The sequence below is a fragment of the Acanthaster planci genome, linkage group LG05 (genome assembly GCF_054643075.1).
Source record: "Acanthaster planci isolate LZ-2023a linkage group LG05, COTS_SCS, whole genome shotgun sequence".
NCBI classification, from domain to species: Eukaryota; Metazoa; Echinodermata; class Asteroidea; order Valvatida; family Acanthasteridae; genus Acanthaster; species Acanthaster planci.
In genome coordinates, this window is record NC_141781.1 from 2,301,482 (window position 1) to 2,319,380 (window position 17,899).

At 43.5% G+C, this 17,899-nt stretch overlaps 1 protein-coding gene across 1 annotated transcript; it reads right to left on the reverse strand.

Annotated features, from left to right (window-relative positions):
- Window positions 1-121: 121 nt before the first annotated feature.
- Window positions 122-7,817, reverse strand: LOC110987937 (arrestin domain-containing protein 1-like). Its single transcript, XM_022251099.2, has 8 exons — window positions 7,750-7,817; window positions 6,716-7,248; window positions 6,010-6,123; window positions 4,239-4,483; window positions 3,330-3,512; window positions 2,747-2,932; window positions 2,350-2,479; window positions 122-1,412 (listed from the first exon to the last, which is right to left on the reverse strand). Exons 2-8 carry the CDS (start codon window positions 6,837-6,839, stop codon window positions 1,237-1,239), a joined length of 1,158 nt encoding a protein of 385 aa, XP_022106791.2. The 5' UTR covers window positions 6,840-7,248; window positions 7,750-7,817; the 3' UTR covers window positions 122-1,236.
- Between the last annotated feature and the right edge of the window lie 10,082 nt (window positions 7,818-17,899).

Here is a 17,899-nt window from a genome sequence, read left to right on the forward strand (position 1 = left end):
ATTGAAATAAGAGAGTATAATCAGTTGATACCTAAAACTATCAACGGATAGAGGTAGAGATTCGGGGCATGGACTTATGGAAGGGCCTTAGGATCAACACTCCCAAAATTTTTCTACTGAGTTTAAAGACAGACAGCGTGTTCAGCCAATTTTATTATCTTTCCCCACTTGTATAGACATAAGTCTGTACGCCATTACACTTCGTGCATTTTTCGAAGTAGGCATGCGGCCATCTCTTACCGTACATTTTTCAACAGACATATAACTTTTCTCCGTCACAGTGATATCGTTGAATTGTAGGTAATGTCAAATGTATCATTTATAACAAAAAGTGTATCCATAGGTACTGTATTAATATCCGTCGTCAGGAATGATTCAACTTGGAAAAAACAAAAACAAACAAACAAACAAACAAACAAACAAAATTACCACATTGAATATATTTATAAACGCAGTGGCTATTTGTACGGTAACCGTAACGCGACTATGAAATTCTATAGTTACGGTAATATATAACGTCTTGTTTGATACACGTACTGACAAGACTTCGATCCATCAGGCTGCCGTGTCGGTGTTGTACTGGCGCAGGGCGTGTGGTCAACCGTGATTTGGACCGCGCAAGACGCATAGTTGAATAACAAAACGTTCGCCAGGACTCCAGACGCGCTCACAGTCAGGCATGATTCAAAAGTCGCAACATTTACCATTTTGTACGGTTTGAACGTCGAGAAAGGGGTATTATGCTTAAATGAAAGTCAAAATCTAACCACAGCAAAAAAAATCATCATTTGCACAAAAAAATAATTAAAACAAAAAGGCTGTCAATGGTTGTACATTTTTAGCTCTACATGTTCAAGCAGCATAATGCATAAAGATACTGGCCTATACGCTGTGGAGTGTTTTAATGAGAATTTGGCATAACTGTAGCCACACACACTGTCACGCCACAATAATAAAAAGTTATGGGTGCTAAGAAGAAATCTTTTATTCACATGATCTACTCTATCACGCATGTTTAATCGTTCAAAGCCGCATTCCGAGATACTTCGAAGATCCTTGCGCGTACGCGAGAAAGAAATCCACCTCCTGGCAATGCACTCTCTTGCGCGCTGTTAAATCGGTCCAAATAACTTCGCCGAGGGTAGATTTACCATGTCATCATCATAAAAAGAAGATCACATTATTGTTTGAATTCCCATCCTGACCTCTTTGCGGGAATATTGGCTGGATAGGCATCTACTCTTTGACATATGAGGGAGGCGGATCAGTAGCTGGTATGCAGAAGTACGGGTAACAAGGAACAAACGTGTCAGCTGGTCCAGACACGGAATCTTCTCTGACGCTGGCGGGTCTTACAATGCCAATTGCTTCCTCGTAGGTAGGCAGTCGGGTTTCGCCATTTCCACCTGCAGCTATGGATTGAAATCGATTGAATAAGGGCGATTTACAATGCAATGCGCCACCAAGAGGTTGTCAAGGAGAGGCCTTTTCCCAGTGCATTATGGGATAAAGTTGAAGGATGTTATGTCGTCACAAAAATGGTTAATTTGTGTGGTTTGTGGAACGCCTCGATCAAACATCCCCGACTTACGTACGAAGTGCGCTTAATTGCGGCAGCTAGCGTATCGACAGCAAACTTGGGAAGTGGCCCGTCTGCGGCAAATTCTTAGTGGCGCGCTGTATTGTGAAGGAATTGTCTACAATGGGATTTCCATGCCGATAGATCCATTCATTTCCAAGTCAGTTTTGAAAAGGGGTCACTTTCGAGTGTAAATTCAATCCAATTTTTCATTTGTAGATGCGTGCTCTTACAAGATTTCAGACGAATATTTTTGGGAGCTGAACCGTCACAACAGCATGCTAAAACTTAACACCTCATCACTGGTAAATCTGGCGTGAAATGGCAATTGACCAACCTGCAGTCGACAGGCGAAATGATAACCAATCCCATTTGTTGGCCCATTTGAATAACACCCCAATGCTTGATTAACGCCATGGCCAACTTATGTTTTGTCTGCATTCCGTTGCAATTCCTCTAATTACTGTGGATCCTTCTTCTCTTCAATAGGCCTCGTCCCCAAACCGTGAACTGTTTCTTCTAACCACGGCTGGCTTTCCCATTGCACTATGCTACAGTAACCGGATTCTGCGTTCGGTTTAGTCCCCTGATGCAACAGTGTAGCAAGGCTCTTATCAGGGTGTGTGCGGGGGGGGGAGTTAAATTGGGGGTTGCCCCTTGCTAATTCCCGGCGACGCCACTGTCCTTGTAAAGGACTACCTTGATTTTATTTGATTAAAGGGTAAATATTATGACTGATGGTGAGCGGGAGGCATATCTGCTTATCTTACCTACTGCAACCGCTGTATCTTTCATATGGATACCGGCCAGCGACTGCCTACAATGCTGGACTTCATGGAAAGGCACAGTACCGATTGTCACAGCGAATTTACCAGCGCGGCTTCCCTCACAATCGTCCACCTGTTTTTGAAATTGGAACGGCCTTTAATTAGTCACTAGTCTCTCGAGCTAAATTTAAACTAATTTCCTGCACATCCCATCTTTCATATTCTGTTCCATATTCACTTTACAATCTGAAGATAAGGTGCTTCCTAATTGTGCACAGTTTATTCAAATTCTAAGGTATTCCTATTTTAAAAGCTTTCCCAGAGATACTGGGCTACCGACAAAGCTGCATCTGCAATGGACTAGACATATAGGTTTATGCGTGTCAGCTTTAGTTCATACCTTAACGTAGTGCTTAACATCAATCAGATTACAACCAGGAAGTCCAGAAGACGGCACCGGAGGTATGCTCAAAGGTCCAACTGTAAAATATGCCTCTCCTCCCTTCTTGAGCTTTACCTTAATTGATGCTTCTGCTAAACACTGCTTTCGGGATACCGTCATAAAACCAAAGTTGAAAACAATTTTCTGAGAAAAAAAATAAAATTAATATCGTTAAACCTTCCATCTTAAATTGTACTTTCATCAAAACATCAAACGCCCAATTCCCCGCCTGACTATAGGTTCGATAAACTGGAATTCTGAAAACGTCTCAAGAAAAAACGACGTGTCCGTTGAGTTACTCGTCCTGGGCGCCGCTACGGATGCTTTCTCTGTTGAATTTCCCGTGGCAATCCAATATGTCCTTTAAATCAACCTTGGTATGTCCTTCATCGACAGCCTGATCGCGTGCGACTCCTGTGGCAATCGTATTGTATGCATCGGTGAAGTAAACTTCGATTTCGTTGATATCGTGAAATTACAAGCTGGGCTATTATTTCATGTCCAAAGTTAAGGTTATTTTATAACATGGGGCACAATCTACCTGGACCAGCTGAGCCCGAAAAACTCTTGAGTGTTTAGGGCCATTGGCGTTATTCACGTGACCGGTGATGTTGATGTTTTCACCGGGTACAAAGCCTTGTCTAGGAATCCCGTATTTAACCGTCGTCTTGACACCAGACAAGCCCAGAAATCCACTTTCTTCATAAGTTGAATATGTACCTTCCTGAAAACGTAAAAAAAAGTAGGGTCTTCATCAAAGTTAGTCCGCTAAACAACAAATCTTTTCAGTCTGTGCCGGCTTGGTTCAGCTTTAGCTAAAACAGGTTATGAATTGATGCACACATTTGTAACGTCCAGAAAGTCCTCGTTTTTTTGGATAATTTGTATAACGTGATGCTCCGAGGCCAACAATAAAGGTGACTGCCAGAAACTATGGGATACATGACAAAGGGTGAAAAAAAAAGAACAGTGAGGTACTCAGCGGGAAGGATGGGGGCACCGAAAGTCCCACGTCCCAAGAAATATGGGGGGGGGTCATAATAGAAGGTGCCAGCATTTTGAAAAAGGATAATGCGAGTAACTTGTAGTGGAGGTTAATGAGGATTTTCTTCAATTCCACCCCCGACCGAAGATCTGGACGTGCAACAACTGCTTACCGCGAGTCATACGTTCAACAATGATATGGCCGGCCGGGGGTCATGGGCGGAAGTCCCGGGGATAGGGTGTTATATCCCTCCACATTTTCACCTGGGGGATTACCAATATAATCATGTCCTAGCTACCCCGTACTTTTCAAGTCACTGACTATGCACACCCTTAGCCTGCACCACCGATTACGCACTTGCCAGTGTCACGAATCTCACCTGGAAGGGAGGCAGTACTAAGCTTTCAAAAATCATCCCTAACACGTGACAAAGAAATTTCCGCCCATGGCTAGGGCCAGACTTACCTGCAAGCCCGAAACGGAATTCAGATCCACTGTTGGACCAACGATACTGAACATCTCTACCGTGCTGAATTTCTTGTTTCCCAACGCCCGCTTTAAACACACAGTGGCCGTAGCACTATACCGAACATATCCAAACTCCCCCTCAAATGAAGATGGAATGGGCTGACATGGGAGTTGGAATTCGAACGGGAAGCCATGCATACCGGGAAGAAGGTTGAGGTCTTGGGTGTCAAGGGCGTCTGGTCCTTTGTGGCAGGAACAAACAAGTTTAAGGTCCAGTTGGACCTATATGTACATCACGAGGTTCCAAAAAGGAGGTAATTTTCATCGTTTGAACTGTTCACGGGTAGCATGGATAATTTAATCAAATTAATAATCTCGGCGTTTACAAGGACGACATGAGCATGCATTGTATGTAGTGTGGTCAGGGAACAAGGCTAACAAAGAATGATTGTCGTACATGGGGCTGAGCCACGATGGTAACGTAACCTCATTTTGTTAAATTACTCTAAAAGCCCGAGTAGTACTCGTTGTTTTTTTTACATTTACTCTCGAAACGTCGCCAATTTTCATCAGATGGTCGACTTCTTTCCCCAAACATCGCAATTTCTTTTGCAAAACTAGAATGTTTCGTAACACAGCATTTTTTTTAAATTCAAGTCATTACTTTCGGAGGGGGCGGGTGATGGTGCTTAAGCAATGTTTCTAGCACAACATATAATTAAATGATATCATTCGATTTGTACCACGACATTTTTATTCATTTAGTTGTATTGCATGCAGATCACCCATGCCCTAATGGAAGCAAGATGGCAGCCTTGCCGGCGATTCATTCATATAAGTAAGTGAACACCTGCTTCGCGTATCTGGCAAATGGGATTGATACCTGATCGTTCAGGGCGTTGGGGAAAAAAATAAAAATTAAATTCACAGCATGATCGTACATTGTTAAAGAAAAGTCGTGAACAATTTTTTTCTATGTCGTAAGTATATTTGCGATGTCTTGATAAAAGGAAATGTCTCAAAACAAACTGGGTTATCGTCAAAGTTATACATGCGCCTTTGATGTCCAACCAGGGCTACCATAGCTTCCTTTTAAGCAGTGTTGTAGTCGAGACCACTTAAAATAAGACTTTCACAGGACCACACAAGACAGGCACAAGACCGACACAAGACCTCCAGTCTGAATTCAAGTCACAAGCTATTCAAATAAACTACATTTCTTTGTCATTGGTCACTCTGCTACTTGTAACCGATCTTGTGTCTGGTTTTGTGCATGGTCTGTTCAATATAGCACAACTTTTAAGTAAGTAATGCATACGCAAAACAACCTCTATCGGAACGCACGGGCGTCGCCTGGATTTTTTCCAAGGGGTGGAGTAAACCATTTTGCCCCATTGGGTGGGTTGAGAATTTATGAGAATTGATAATTTATTATAAACCCATTAAGGGGTGGAGTGGAGGGCCAACGTTTCAAAAGCAACTCCGTGACTTTCATCCCATGTGTAGTCTTATTTCTATTTACTTCTTTTTGTCTTACTTTTATGGGCAGCATTTTTTCGGGGGGGAGGAAGTGCCCCCTCTTGCCCTCCCCTTGCCACGCCCATGTCAGAACGTCCATTCTATAATTACGCTGATACTTTTTACAGAAATGGGTGTATATCTGTAGCTGCGCCCCGATTCGTCAGTTCTAAGTTCTAACTACCGAGGGGTCAAAAACATGTTTGAACATATTTCCCCAAAATGTGGCACATGCAAACTGAGGACTAACCTTTTCCAAACAAGGTGATGCAAGCGTTGAAATACGTTTCCTCCTTCCGAGGTACACCGTGCCGCCTTCCTGCATCTAGTACACCGCAGCAACCGTGAAATATCAACCACACACCTGAAAAACAAGGCGCTTAATTTCCTTTATTAACCTAGCCTGACATTTTTCCTTACTCTGTGTATAAGGCGGACAATAGACTAGACGTTTGCTTTTTACCGTGCTGTACAATACTCTGTGGAATGCCAGTGCGGACATAGCCGTCGTGAGGGGAAGGGGAAAGCAGGAGCCCCCCCCCCCAAAGGGCAAAAGAAACATTACTCTTCCCTTGGTAATATCTTACAAATTACCTTTTCCATTGTTGATGGCTTGTGATTCTGCTAATAAAAGAACGATCCATGGGCTCTAATAGATCGAAGACCAGTGGCAATACCCAGGATACCGTATTGAACTATTGAGCATCTTATCCTGGATCGTTCGTTTTGCTCTTCGTTCTTTGAAAGCATTTTTGAAATACCGTAGTCTTAACAAACCAAATATCCGAATGCCATTTTCCTGTCTTAACCTTGCAGCTCTGTGCACATTCATATTCCACCTGACCTCTTTTCTCAGGAGGGGGGCCTATATGCAGTCTCGCCAATTTCGTTTGGCTAAGGCAATTATTAAAACTTGCGATCCTATATACAAGGTACACCGAACAAATATACATTACCTTTCACATTCTGTAAACCGTCTGATACCACCGACATCATCACCTGTCCTCTTATGGCGTCACCCTGCAAAAACACCTTCCTGCTCTTCTCCAAAACAATCTGGAAGTCTTTCAGTTTACCCATTGCAAGGTTTGCCGACCGAGAGATTCCCACTTCGACCCTGGCTGGGTTTATTGTATAACTCACTGCACAATGCAGAGTGCTATGGTCTGATATAAATTATGTGTGCTTTTATCACACTTTGAAATGAAAACGTCATTTTTGTCCAGCCAGCTAGCCGAGGGCACAGAGTGACAAGTGTACGTCTGTCTGGGTCTCGCTGGCTTTCTCACGAACTGCTGAATAAAATGTTGTAACACTAGCTGTGTAGATCTTGTGTAGGGCTATCCATTTATCTAATGTTTTCCAATTTCCATGAAGATATAGCGGTCAGGAACGTCCCCCTCCGAAGCCCAAACAAGGAAACCAAATCCACCATGGGACCCGTCCAAACCGCGACGAGCAATACTCCCAAACCAGTTGAACCTGTGCGCTGTTACGGAGAGAACACCGTAGGAATATGTTTATCACCCGTCCCTTTCTTCCCATGCACGCGCATATTTCCCGTTGATCCTTACCGTTGACGTCACTGATCGACGGTCAATCATGGCGTATGGTTGTGTGCATTCGTGCAGAAGCTTACATTAGAATGGAATATTTATGCCTTTTTTTTTCTTGTTCTCCCTCTCTGAGTGATGTTGAACTCTTCACAGTCAGCTCTATTTGCTTTTCCCACCATAAAAAATGGGAGGGTATTCAATAGCCCACCCCATCTGTCAAAATGTGAAGGGATAATATAACCCCCCCTCCCGATTTACTCCAATATACCAGTACAATTTCATTAAAAAATAATAATAATAAATTAAAACATAAAAGACCGCGGCCAGTTTAATGCAGAAAATAACATCCTCTCGAAAGCGGGCGATAACATTTAACCCATCATTTTCAAGAGAATTTTCTATTCGTGCCTTGGCTACCACATTTTATGTCTTACCGACACGGCCAGACATGGATCAGGCGGTTTTGTGCAGGTTCCAGTGCGCAGTACCCTTACACAGCAACGCAAAGGCAGCTTGCCCGTAATTAACATTATGCATTATGGTACATAAGGCCACGCGCCCACAAACCACTCGCACATCCATCAACATTTTTTATGTACATGCAGGGAGTACCATTCGCGTTTCCCAGTTTCTGTGATGAGGTTATAACGCAATGAAACGGAACATCAAGGCGTCTTTTTACAGTCTTGAAATCTGTAGTAATGGCGTGTTATAGCATCAGGTTCGCCTTGCCTGTGCTGAGAACCTTAGTTCCACTTGACTCGTTCAGGAAAAGGTATCACACCCTATCCACTTGGCAAACTCCAGTACTACAACGCCCTCGTCCAATCCAAGTTTACATTGGATGAGAGTTGCATTGGCGTCTGCATGAGTAAGTATGAAAATTGCTACTTGCCACCATTGTTGAGTTTTGCAAGTGCAAGTTTTCATTTAGGCGAGAATGGGGTAAAACCCAAAGCTAATACTGATTTGACATCCATTGCAATCTCGATGTCGTTTTCTATTCTTGAAATTCCAGCAACTAGGGATTGTTCCTTTCTGTCGTTTTCATTTCATTATTTTCCTGCTTGTATTTTTCGTGCAGACCTGTCTGGCTAGAGTAATTATAAGTGATGGATCAAACATTTACATTCAAGAAAAACAGCGTCAGATGCAACGCCTTTTTGGCAACTTTTGGGGTAACCCAAGAAGATATGGGAATTATCTTTTGTGAGAATTTTTCTTTGAAAATATAAAATGACTCTGCAGTTGAAAGACAACGAAATTTGTTGTTATAATAAATAAAAATGTATTTCCATCAATAAAATAGGAAGGCGAGTGCTACCCGACTGTGCCACCCTTGGATCTCTTACTATTGAATCTCCGATAATAAACATTATACGCCTGACAGCTTTTAAACTGAGATCACTGAGAAGAAATGGACCCAAGACGGTTGGGATCGGTTTCACTGTCAAAAATTTCGAAAATGAATGAAAGTAAATTAGCATCAATCCAGTAGCTCACTGTATTCAAACCTAGAAAATTGCCTTGTGGCTTCTGCGCCCAGGGACATGAAAAAAAATGTGGTGAGGGAAAAATGCAAAAGTTATGCGGTGTTGACCAAGCATTCAGGCGCACGGACTCCTGAAATTCGCTACGAATCGCAGTTACCGGCTTCCATATAGGACTCTTCTGGGATCTCGGAGTTCCCGGCCCACCGCACCTCCTCCCTGCCCATCCATTTAACCCCCAAAAGGGTTCGAGCGACCATACAAGGGAGGAAACGAGACAAGCCCCTAAGCCCTGGCCGCCGAGTGGGCCATAACGTCTCGAACCTGTACTAAGGCGCTCACCTGGACTTCGCGGACAGTGCCAGCCGCAGAGCTTATCCGTTAGGCTAAGGTACTGCTGGTATTTGAGGGGGGTGAATTGGAGTCTCTTATAGTTACTGACAGCAAGCGTCGGGAAAATAAAAAATGTCACTTCTGGGATTCGAACCCACCGTTTCACGATTTGATAACCGCGAGCTTAACCACTCGGCCATCTCAGAGATACTGCTTTTTGCTGTTCATATTAATTAAGGAGATAATAAAGTCATTCAACTTACTGCACAGAATGTTGCTGTGTAAATACTGAGTGATTGAAACGTTATCCGCCCTGAGTCGAAGTGCACCCTCACCGGTGAAAGAAAGACAGGTGGCAATAAGTTTTCCAACCGGGTTCTAACACGCGTTCGGCGTGCACATGTAATTAAAAATCGTTGCGCGTACTCAGCGTGCTCCGCGTCAACGTGTATACACTTGCAAACCTATGCGGTGCGTGAGTACTAAAGGGCTGTCGATTCATTTCAAAACACGCCCTCTTTTATTCATGCTCGGAGCAGATATAATGAAGATCAAGGGGTTACATGCATTGATCGCCATTTGCATGGAGCCATGGAACCCGAAATTAATGCACACCTTCTGCGATCGTCCAATGGGAGCCTGTAAGTCGTGGCGCGTCCGCCTCTGTGACGAAGTCACTTACGAACGGGATAGGGAGCGCGTACATCCCGCTCTTTGAAAATGCTGCCCGCGAGCACGTGATAACAACTGCAACGGTACACCACCTCAACTGAAAAAAGGAGAGTTACTCACATCCTTTTTCATTTAATTTTTCATGGTTCATCGTTGCAATGTTTCATATGAAACCCAATCAGAAAGTGAAAAGAGGTCGGACAGAATTGCATACTCATCATGTAGCCATATAGTCCTTCAGACCGAATACAAAACTTCATTTAAGAGAGATGTGTGCTGAAATTCTATGCTGCACCGTTCACGATACGCCTACCTCATCCCATTTTCAGTGGCCAACTTGCCTCTTGTTGTTCATACTTACGAGCGGCAATCCCATTCGTGCAAATTGACTATGGACCTTTCCACTGAAAATAATCCTGTACCGATGGGTGATCATAACCCATAGCTCCTGTATCAATAAATATTAAATAACTGTGTATTTCCATATACTTTTTTGGGGGAGTTATGCTCCTGATAGGACATATGGCCACACCCTGCCTATAATAGTCATTATTTATTCCTTTCCATAACCATGTAATGATTACTGCATCACACCGCAAAGCCCAAAACAGCAACGCGGCAAACCCCAGCCCTCCCAGGTAACACAGACCCACACTCATGACACCCACTGTCCACTCAGAAACTGGAGTGATGGAGTGATGCTTAACGTTTACCGAGGCGTGGTATTTGGGCATTGCACACTCAGCTGACTGGATCACTCTGGCGCGGTCCTGTGCGATGTTGCCATGGCAATGTGCCATGGTGGAATTCCTACCGTTTCCCTATTTCTTAGTTTAAGAGATGATTACCTTTAGCCTAATATTGCATATTATAAGGCCTTCTGAAATCAAATTGTCATCTTGACTGAACTTTCACAGTGCCTCTCTGAAGGAATTCGGCCCTGTTTCTATCGAAAACGATCTGCAGGTTTTTCTATTTCCTATTGCAGGCTTTTCTAGCTTAGAGATTTCAAGGTCAGATACTGACACAATAAATGTTCATTTTTCCCCTGATTGTAAAATGTGTATTAACTGTTTATTCTTTGGAAACACATAAACTTCAGGCTTTTTAATTAAAAAGACAGAATACTTTTATAAGTCACTTATTAATTATTTCAAAGATGGATTCACGCCGGGGAGATATAATATATATACAAAATAGTTGGAACACCTTGAGGGAAGCGCGTTGCAAAGATCCTCCTCTCCCCCATTCAATGTTGCGTTCATTTATTGGACCAAGATTCGGCCCAGCTTACCCAATGAGAAGCAACATTGACAGGGGGCGAGGGGGAGGCATGTTCCAACGAGATTTGTCCAGGATTGTCTCTAAAAAGTCAGCCTTATCCTAATCCGGATCGTAAGTGTGACGTCACTTCAGTTTTAACCATGCCTACTGTACACGTGCACTGCACATAGGATTACATGTATTGATCTCCAGTATATAGAGTGGATAGGACATTGCGTCCAAAACGCGTTCCGCGTATGCGTATTTTCAGGAGGGTAAATGACGAGCGTTGCGAATTTCGTTTCGTCCACTTTCAAAATGGAGTTTTTCAAAAACCGGTTGAGGTTTTTGTGCTCCATCCAATCGTCGGATTTTGAAGAAAAACTGAATTCCACCCCTGGAATGAATAAATTTGGAAAGAATAATGGTTGAGGTGTACGCAGCAGTGGATTAACGGAAATCAAGTCAAGTCAGGGTGTGAGCTCAACTTGAATTTTATATCCTTTTTACACTGGAAATTCAAGATTGTGGCCAGAAAATCACTTTTCCTTCCAATGTGATTGGGGCTAGCCGCGAAAAAGTTTTTTATTCGCCTTTCCCTAAAGATACTCCTAAAATAATAGTAAGACTATGCGCTCAACTCCGAAGGTAGCCACCCGCCTCTATCCAAAGTGGGCCCGCAATTTTGAGGCTTTTTGTACAAGAAGTATCTAGACCTGAAAACTACTAGTCCAAAATTCGGGATTTATAGAAACATTTCTATGATCCCTTCTGATTATGGCACGTCTTACTTAAAAAACCCCCAAAGATCACAAATTACTAATGAGCTCGCGCGCAGAATTCCAACCATTTGGTGAAATGCGTCCTATTACGACCGTGCTTCTCCCACGTTAATTTGAAATAGCGCCCTCAGGCTTTGTGTTACATATTACGTAGGTGTCCAGTCTTTTGTGTAACATTCAGGAACTAAATAGTAAAACTGCATGTTTTGTGAGATAACGATCACTTTGACATTTTCCTGTATGTCAGTCGTGTTTGCCGATTTCACTTTGGGGGGGGGGTCTGGTTTTATGCCCTCATCCCCCCAGGAGGCGTTACTGAACTACCCATACAAACCTGTTGGAAATAACAGGTACATTTTGGAAGTATTGGGTTTGAAAAGGGAGCTACTTGACTATGTCTTTTTTGTAACTCCGAAATCCGATATTAAACTTATGGCCAATGAGGCACGGATTAATTAAAATGACAACATTAAGTTTCAATCAGCTTGATCAAAATTAAGTCTAACGGGGGTTACCGTGAGTGGGGGGGGGTGACAGGATGACCTATGCGCCTATTCAGGCGAGAATGGGGTAAAACCCAAAGCAAATACTGATTTGACATCCATTTCATTGTCGATGTCGTTTTCTGTTCTTGAAACTCCAGCAACTAGGGATTGTTCCTTTCTTTCGTTTTCATTTCATTATTTTCCTGCTTGTATTTTTCGTGCAGACCTGTCTGACTAGAGTAAGTGATGGATCAAACATTCACATTCAAGAAAAGGAGCGGCAGATGCAACGCATTTGTGGCAACTTTTGGGGTAACCCAAGAAGATATGGGACGTATCTTTTGTGAGAATTTTTCTTTGAAAATATCAAATTACTCTGCAGTTGAAAGCCAACGAAATTTGTTGTTATAATAAATGAAAATGTATTTCCATCAATAAAATAGGAAGGCGAGTGCCGCCCGACTGTGCCACCCCTGGATCTCTCACTATTGAATCTCCGCTAATAAACATTATACGCCTGACAGCTTTTATGCAGATCACTGAGAAGAAATGGACCCAAGACGGTTGGGATCGGTTTCACTGTCGAAAATTTCAGAAATGAATGAAAATAAATCAGCATCAATCCTGTAGCTCACTGAATTCAAACCTAGAAAATTGCCTTGTGGCTTCTGCGCTCAGGGACATGAAAAAAAAATGTGGTGAGGGAAAAATGCAAAAGTTATGCGGTGTTGACCAAGCATTCAGGCGCACGGACTCCTGAAATTCGCTACGAATCGCAGTTACCGGCTTCCATATAGGACTCTTCTGGGATCTCGGAGTTCCCAGCCCACCGCACTTCCTCCCTGCCCATCCATTTAACCCCCAAAAGGGTTCGAGCGACCATGCAAGGGAGGAAACGAGACAAGCCCCTAAGCCCTGGCCGCCGAGTGGGCCATAACGTCTCGAACCTGTACTAAGGCGCTCACCTGGACTTCGCGGACAGTGCCAGCCGCAGAGCTTACCCGCTAGGCTAAGGTACTGCTGGTATTTGACGGGGGTGAATTGGAGTCTCTTATGGTTACTGACAGCGAGTGTCGGGAAAATAAAAAAGTCACTTCTGGGATTCGAACCCACCGTCTAACGATTTGATAACCGCGAGCTTAACCACTCGGCCATCTCAGAGATACTGCATTTTGCTGTTCATATTAATTAAGGAGATAACAAAGTCATTCAACTTACTACCCAGAATGTTGCTGTGTAAATACTGATTGAAACGTTATCCGCCCTGAGCCGAAGTGCACCCTCACTGGCGAAAGAAAGACAGGTGGCAATAAGTTTTCAAACCGGGTTCTAACACGCGTTCAGCGTGCACGTATAATTAAAAATCGTTGCGCGTACTCAGCGTGCTCCGCGTCAACGCGCATAAACTTGCGAACCTATGCGGCGGGTGAGTAATTAAGGACTGTCGATTTCATTTCAAAACACGCCCTCTTTTATTCATGGTCGGAGCAGATATAATGGAGATCAAGGGGTTACATGCAGTGGGTGCGTTCGATTAGCTTCCCTGAATACACCAATGTTACACGCAAGGAAAGCCTCGAAATGAGGCGAATCGAACGCTGCAGTGTATTCGCCAAGGCATTCTGGGAAAAAGGTCAAGTCCCCGCCACGTTCCATCATGTCCATATGCACGAACAGTCCATCCGTGACGTCATTACACTCGGGCAGCCTCCACAGACCCGCTCGCCAGCTGGGGTAGTGGTGGCTGACACCAGAGCAGGCACGAAGATCACGTGATGGCTAAACGAACGCTCTGGTGTAAGTTTGACTTACACGTGTAAGCTAATCGAACGCACCCATTGATCGCCATTTGCATGGAGCCATGGAACCCGAAGTTAACGCACACCTTCTGCGATCGTCCAATGGGAGCCTGCAAGTCGTGGCTTGTCCACCTTTGTGAGGAAGTCACTTACGAACGGGATAGGGAGCGCGTACATCCCGCTCTTTGAAAATGCTGCCCGCGAGCACGTGATAACAACTGCAACGGTACACCACCTCAACTGAAAAAAGGAGAGTTACTCACATCCTTTTTCATTTAATTATTCATGCTTCATCGTTGCAATGTTTCATCTGAAACCCAATCAGAAAGTGAAAAGAGGTCGGACAGAATTGCGTACTCATCATGTAGCCATATAGCCCTTCAGACCGAATACAAAACTTCATTTAAGAGAGATGTGTGCTGAAATTCTATGCTGCACCGTTCACGATACGCCTACCTCATCCCATTTTCAGTGGCCAACTTGCCTCTTGTTGTTCATACTTACGAGCGGCAATCCCATTCGTGCAAATTGACTATGGACCCTTCCACTGAAAATAATCCTGTACCGATGGGTGATCATAACCCATAGCTCCTGTATCACTAAATATTAAATACCTGTGTATTTCCATATACTTTTTTGGGGGGTTATGCTCCTGACAGGACATATTACCACACCTTGGCTATAAGAGTCATTATTTATTCCTTTCCATAACCATGTAATGATTACTGCATCACACGGCAGCGCCCAAAACAGCAACACAGCAAACCCCAACCCTCGCCTCCCAGGTAACACAGACCCACACTCATGGCACCCACTGTCCACTCAGAAACTCAGACAATGCTGGACAAAATTAGTTGGAACACCTTGTGGGAAGCGCGTTGCAAAGATCCCCTCTCCCCCATTCAATGTTGCGTTCATTTATTGGACCAAGATTCGGCCCAACTTACCCAATGAGAAGCAACATTGACAGGGGGCGAGGGGGAGGCCTGTTCCAACGAGATTTGTCCAGGATTGTCTCTCAAAAGTCAGCCTTATCCTAATCCGGTTCGTAAGTGTGACGTCACTTCAGTTTTAACCATGCCCACTGTACACGTGCACTGCACATAGGGTTACATGCATTGATCTTCAGTATATAGACTGGATAGGACATTACGTCCAAAACGCGTCCCGCGTATGCGTATTTTCAGGAGGGTAAATGGTGAGCGTTGCGAATTTCGTTTCGTCCACTTTCAAAATGGAGTTTTCAAAAGCCGGTTGAGGTTTTTGTGCTCCATCCAATCGTCAGATTAAAAAAAAACTGAATTCGCCCCTGGAATGAATAAATTTGGAAAGAATAATGGTTGAGGTGTACGCAGCAGTGGATTACCGGAAATCAAGCCAAGTCAGGGTGTGAACTCAACTTTTTAAGCTGATTAATACATGAATAAATGTTATTTCCATTTTTTTCGCTGGAAATTCAAGATTGTGGCTAGAGGATCACTTTTGTTCCAATGTGATGGGGGTTAGCCGCGAAAAAGTTTTTTATTCGCCTTTCCCTAAAGATACTCCTAAAATAGTGGTAAGATTATGCGCTCAACTCTGAAGGTAGCCACCCGCCTCTATCCAAAGTGGGCCCGCAATTTTGAGGCTTTTTGTACAAGAAGTATCTGGACCTGGAAACTACCAGTCCAAAATTCGGGATTTATAGAAACATTTCTATGATCCCTTTTGATTATGGCATGTTTTATTGTAAAAAACCGAAATATCACAAATTACTAATAAGCTTGCGCGCAGAATTCCAACCATTTGGTGAAATGCGTCCTATTACGACTCTGCTTCTCCCACATTAATTTGAAATAGCGCCCTCAAGTTTTGTGTTACATATTACATAGGTGTCCAGTCCAGTATGTGTGACATTCAGGAACTAAATAGTAAAACTGCATGTTTTGTGACATTATGATCACTTTGACATTTTCCTGTATGTCAGTCGTGTTTGCCGATTTCACTTTTTGGGGGGAGGGGTCTGGTTTTATGCCCTCATCCCCCTAGGAAGCGTTACTGAACTACCCATACAAACCTGTTGGAAATAACAGGTACATTTTGGAAGTATTGAGTTTGAAAAGGGAGCTACTTGACTATGCCATTTTTGTAACTCCGAATTCCTATTTTAAACTTATGGCCAATGAGGCACGGATTAATTAAAATGACAACATTAAGTTTCAATCAGCCAGATCAAAATTAAGTCTAACGTGTGTGGGGGGGGGGACAGGATGGCCTATGCGCCTATTCAGGCGAGAATAGGGTAAAATCTCAAGCTAATACTGATTTGACATCCATTGCAATCTCGATGTCGTTTTCTGTTCTTGAAATTCCAGCAACTAGGGATTGTTCCTTTCTTTCGTTTTCATTTCATTATTTTTCTGCTTGTATTTTTCGTGCAGACCTGTCTGGCTAGAGTAATTATAAGTGATGGATCAAACATTTACATTCAAGAAAAACAGCGTCAGATGCAACGCCTTTTTGGCAACTTTTGGGGTAACCCAAGAAGATATGGGAAGTATCTTTTGTGAGAATTTTTCTTTGAAAATATAAAATGACTCTGCAGTTGAAAGCCAACGAAATTTGTTGTTATAATAAATAAAAATGTATTTCCATCAATAAAATAGGAAGGCGAGTGCTACCCGACTGTGCCACCCCTGGATCTCTCACTATTGAATCTCCGATAATAAACATTATACGCCTGACAGCTTTTATACTGAGATCACTGAGAAGAAATGGACCCAAGACGGTTGGGATCGGTTTCACTGTCAAAAATTTCGAAAATGAACGAAAGTAAATTAGCATCAATCCTGTAGCTCACTGTATTCAAACCTAGAAAATTGCCTTGTGGCTTCTGCGCCCAGGGACACGAAAAAATGTGGTGAGGGAAAAATGCAAAAGTTATGCGGTGTTGACCAAGCATTCAGGCGCACGGACTCCTGAAATTCGCTACGAATCGCAGTTACCGGCTTCCATATAGGACTCTTCTGGGATCTCGGGGTTCCCGGCCCACCACACTTCCTCCCTGCCCATCCATTTAACCCCCAAAAGGGTTCGAGCGACCATGCAAGGGAGGAAACGAGACAAGCCCCTAAGCCCTGGCCGCCGAGTGGGCCATAACGTCTCGAACCTGTACTAAGGCGCTCACCTGGACTTCGCGGACAGTGCCAGCCGCAGAGCTTATCCGTTAGGCTAAGGTACTGCTGGTATTTGAGGGGGGTGAATTGGAGTCTCTTATAGCTACTGACAGCAAGCGTCGGGAAAATAAAAAATGTCACTTCTGGGATTCGAACCCACCGTTTAACGATTTGATAACCGCGAGCTTAACCACTCGGCCATCTCAGAGATAATGCTTTTTTGCTGTTCATATTAATTAAGGAGATAATAAAGTCATTCAACTTACTGCACAGAATGTTGCTGTGTAAATACTGAGTGATTGAAACGTTATCCGCCCTGAGTCGAAGTGCACCCTCACCGGTGAAAGAAAGGCAGGTGGCAATAAGTTTTCCAACAGAGTTCTAACACGCGTTCGGCGTGCACATGTAATTAAAAATTGTTGCGCGTACTCAGCGTGCTCCGCGTCAACGTGTATACACTTGCAAACCTATGCGGTGCGTGAGTACTAAAGGGCTGTCGATTCATTTCAAAACACGCCCTCTTTTATTCATGCTCGGAGCAGATATAATGAAGATCAAGGGGTTACATGCATTGATCGCCATTTGCATGGAGCCATGGAACCCGA

Bases quoted from the DNA above. Each gene is read 5' to 3' on its own strand.
- LOC110987937 (XM_022251099.2), bottom strand. From the start codon at position 6,839: ATGGGTAAACTGAAAGACTTCCAGATTGTTTTGGAGAAGAGCAGGAAG. The intron at 2,480-2,746 runs GTATGAACTAAA...TTTCAAAAACAG, and splicing joins ATGTTAAGCACTACGTTAAG to GTGGACGATTGTGAGGGAAG. The intron at 1,413-2,349 runs GTAAGATAAGCA...TTCAATCCATAG, and splicing joins AGATACAGCGGTTGCAGTAG to CTGCAGGTGGAAATGGCGAA.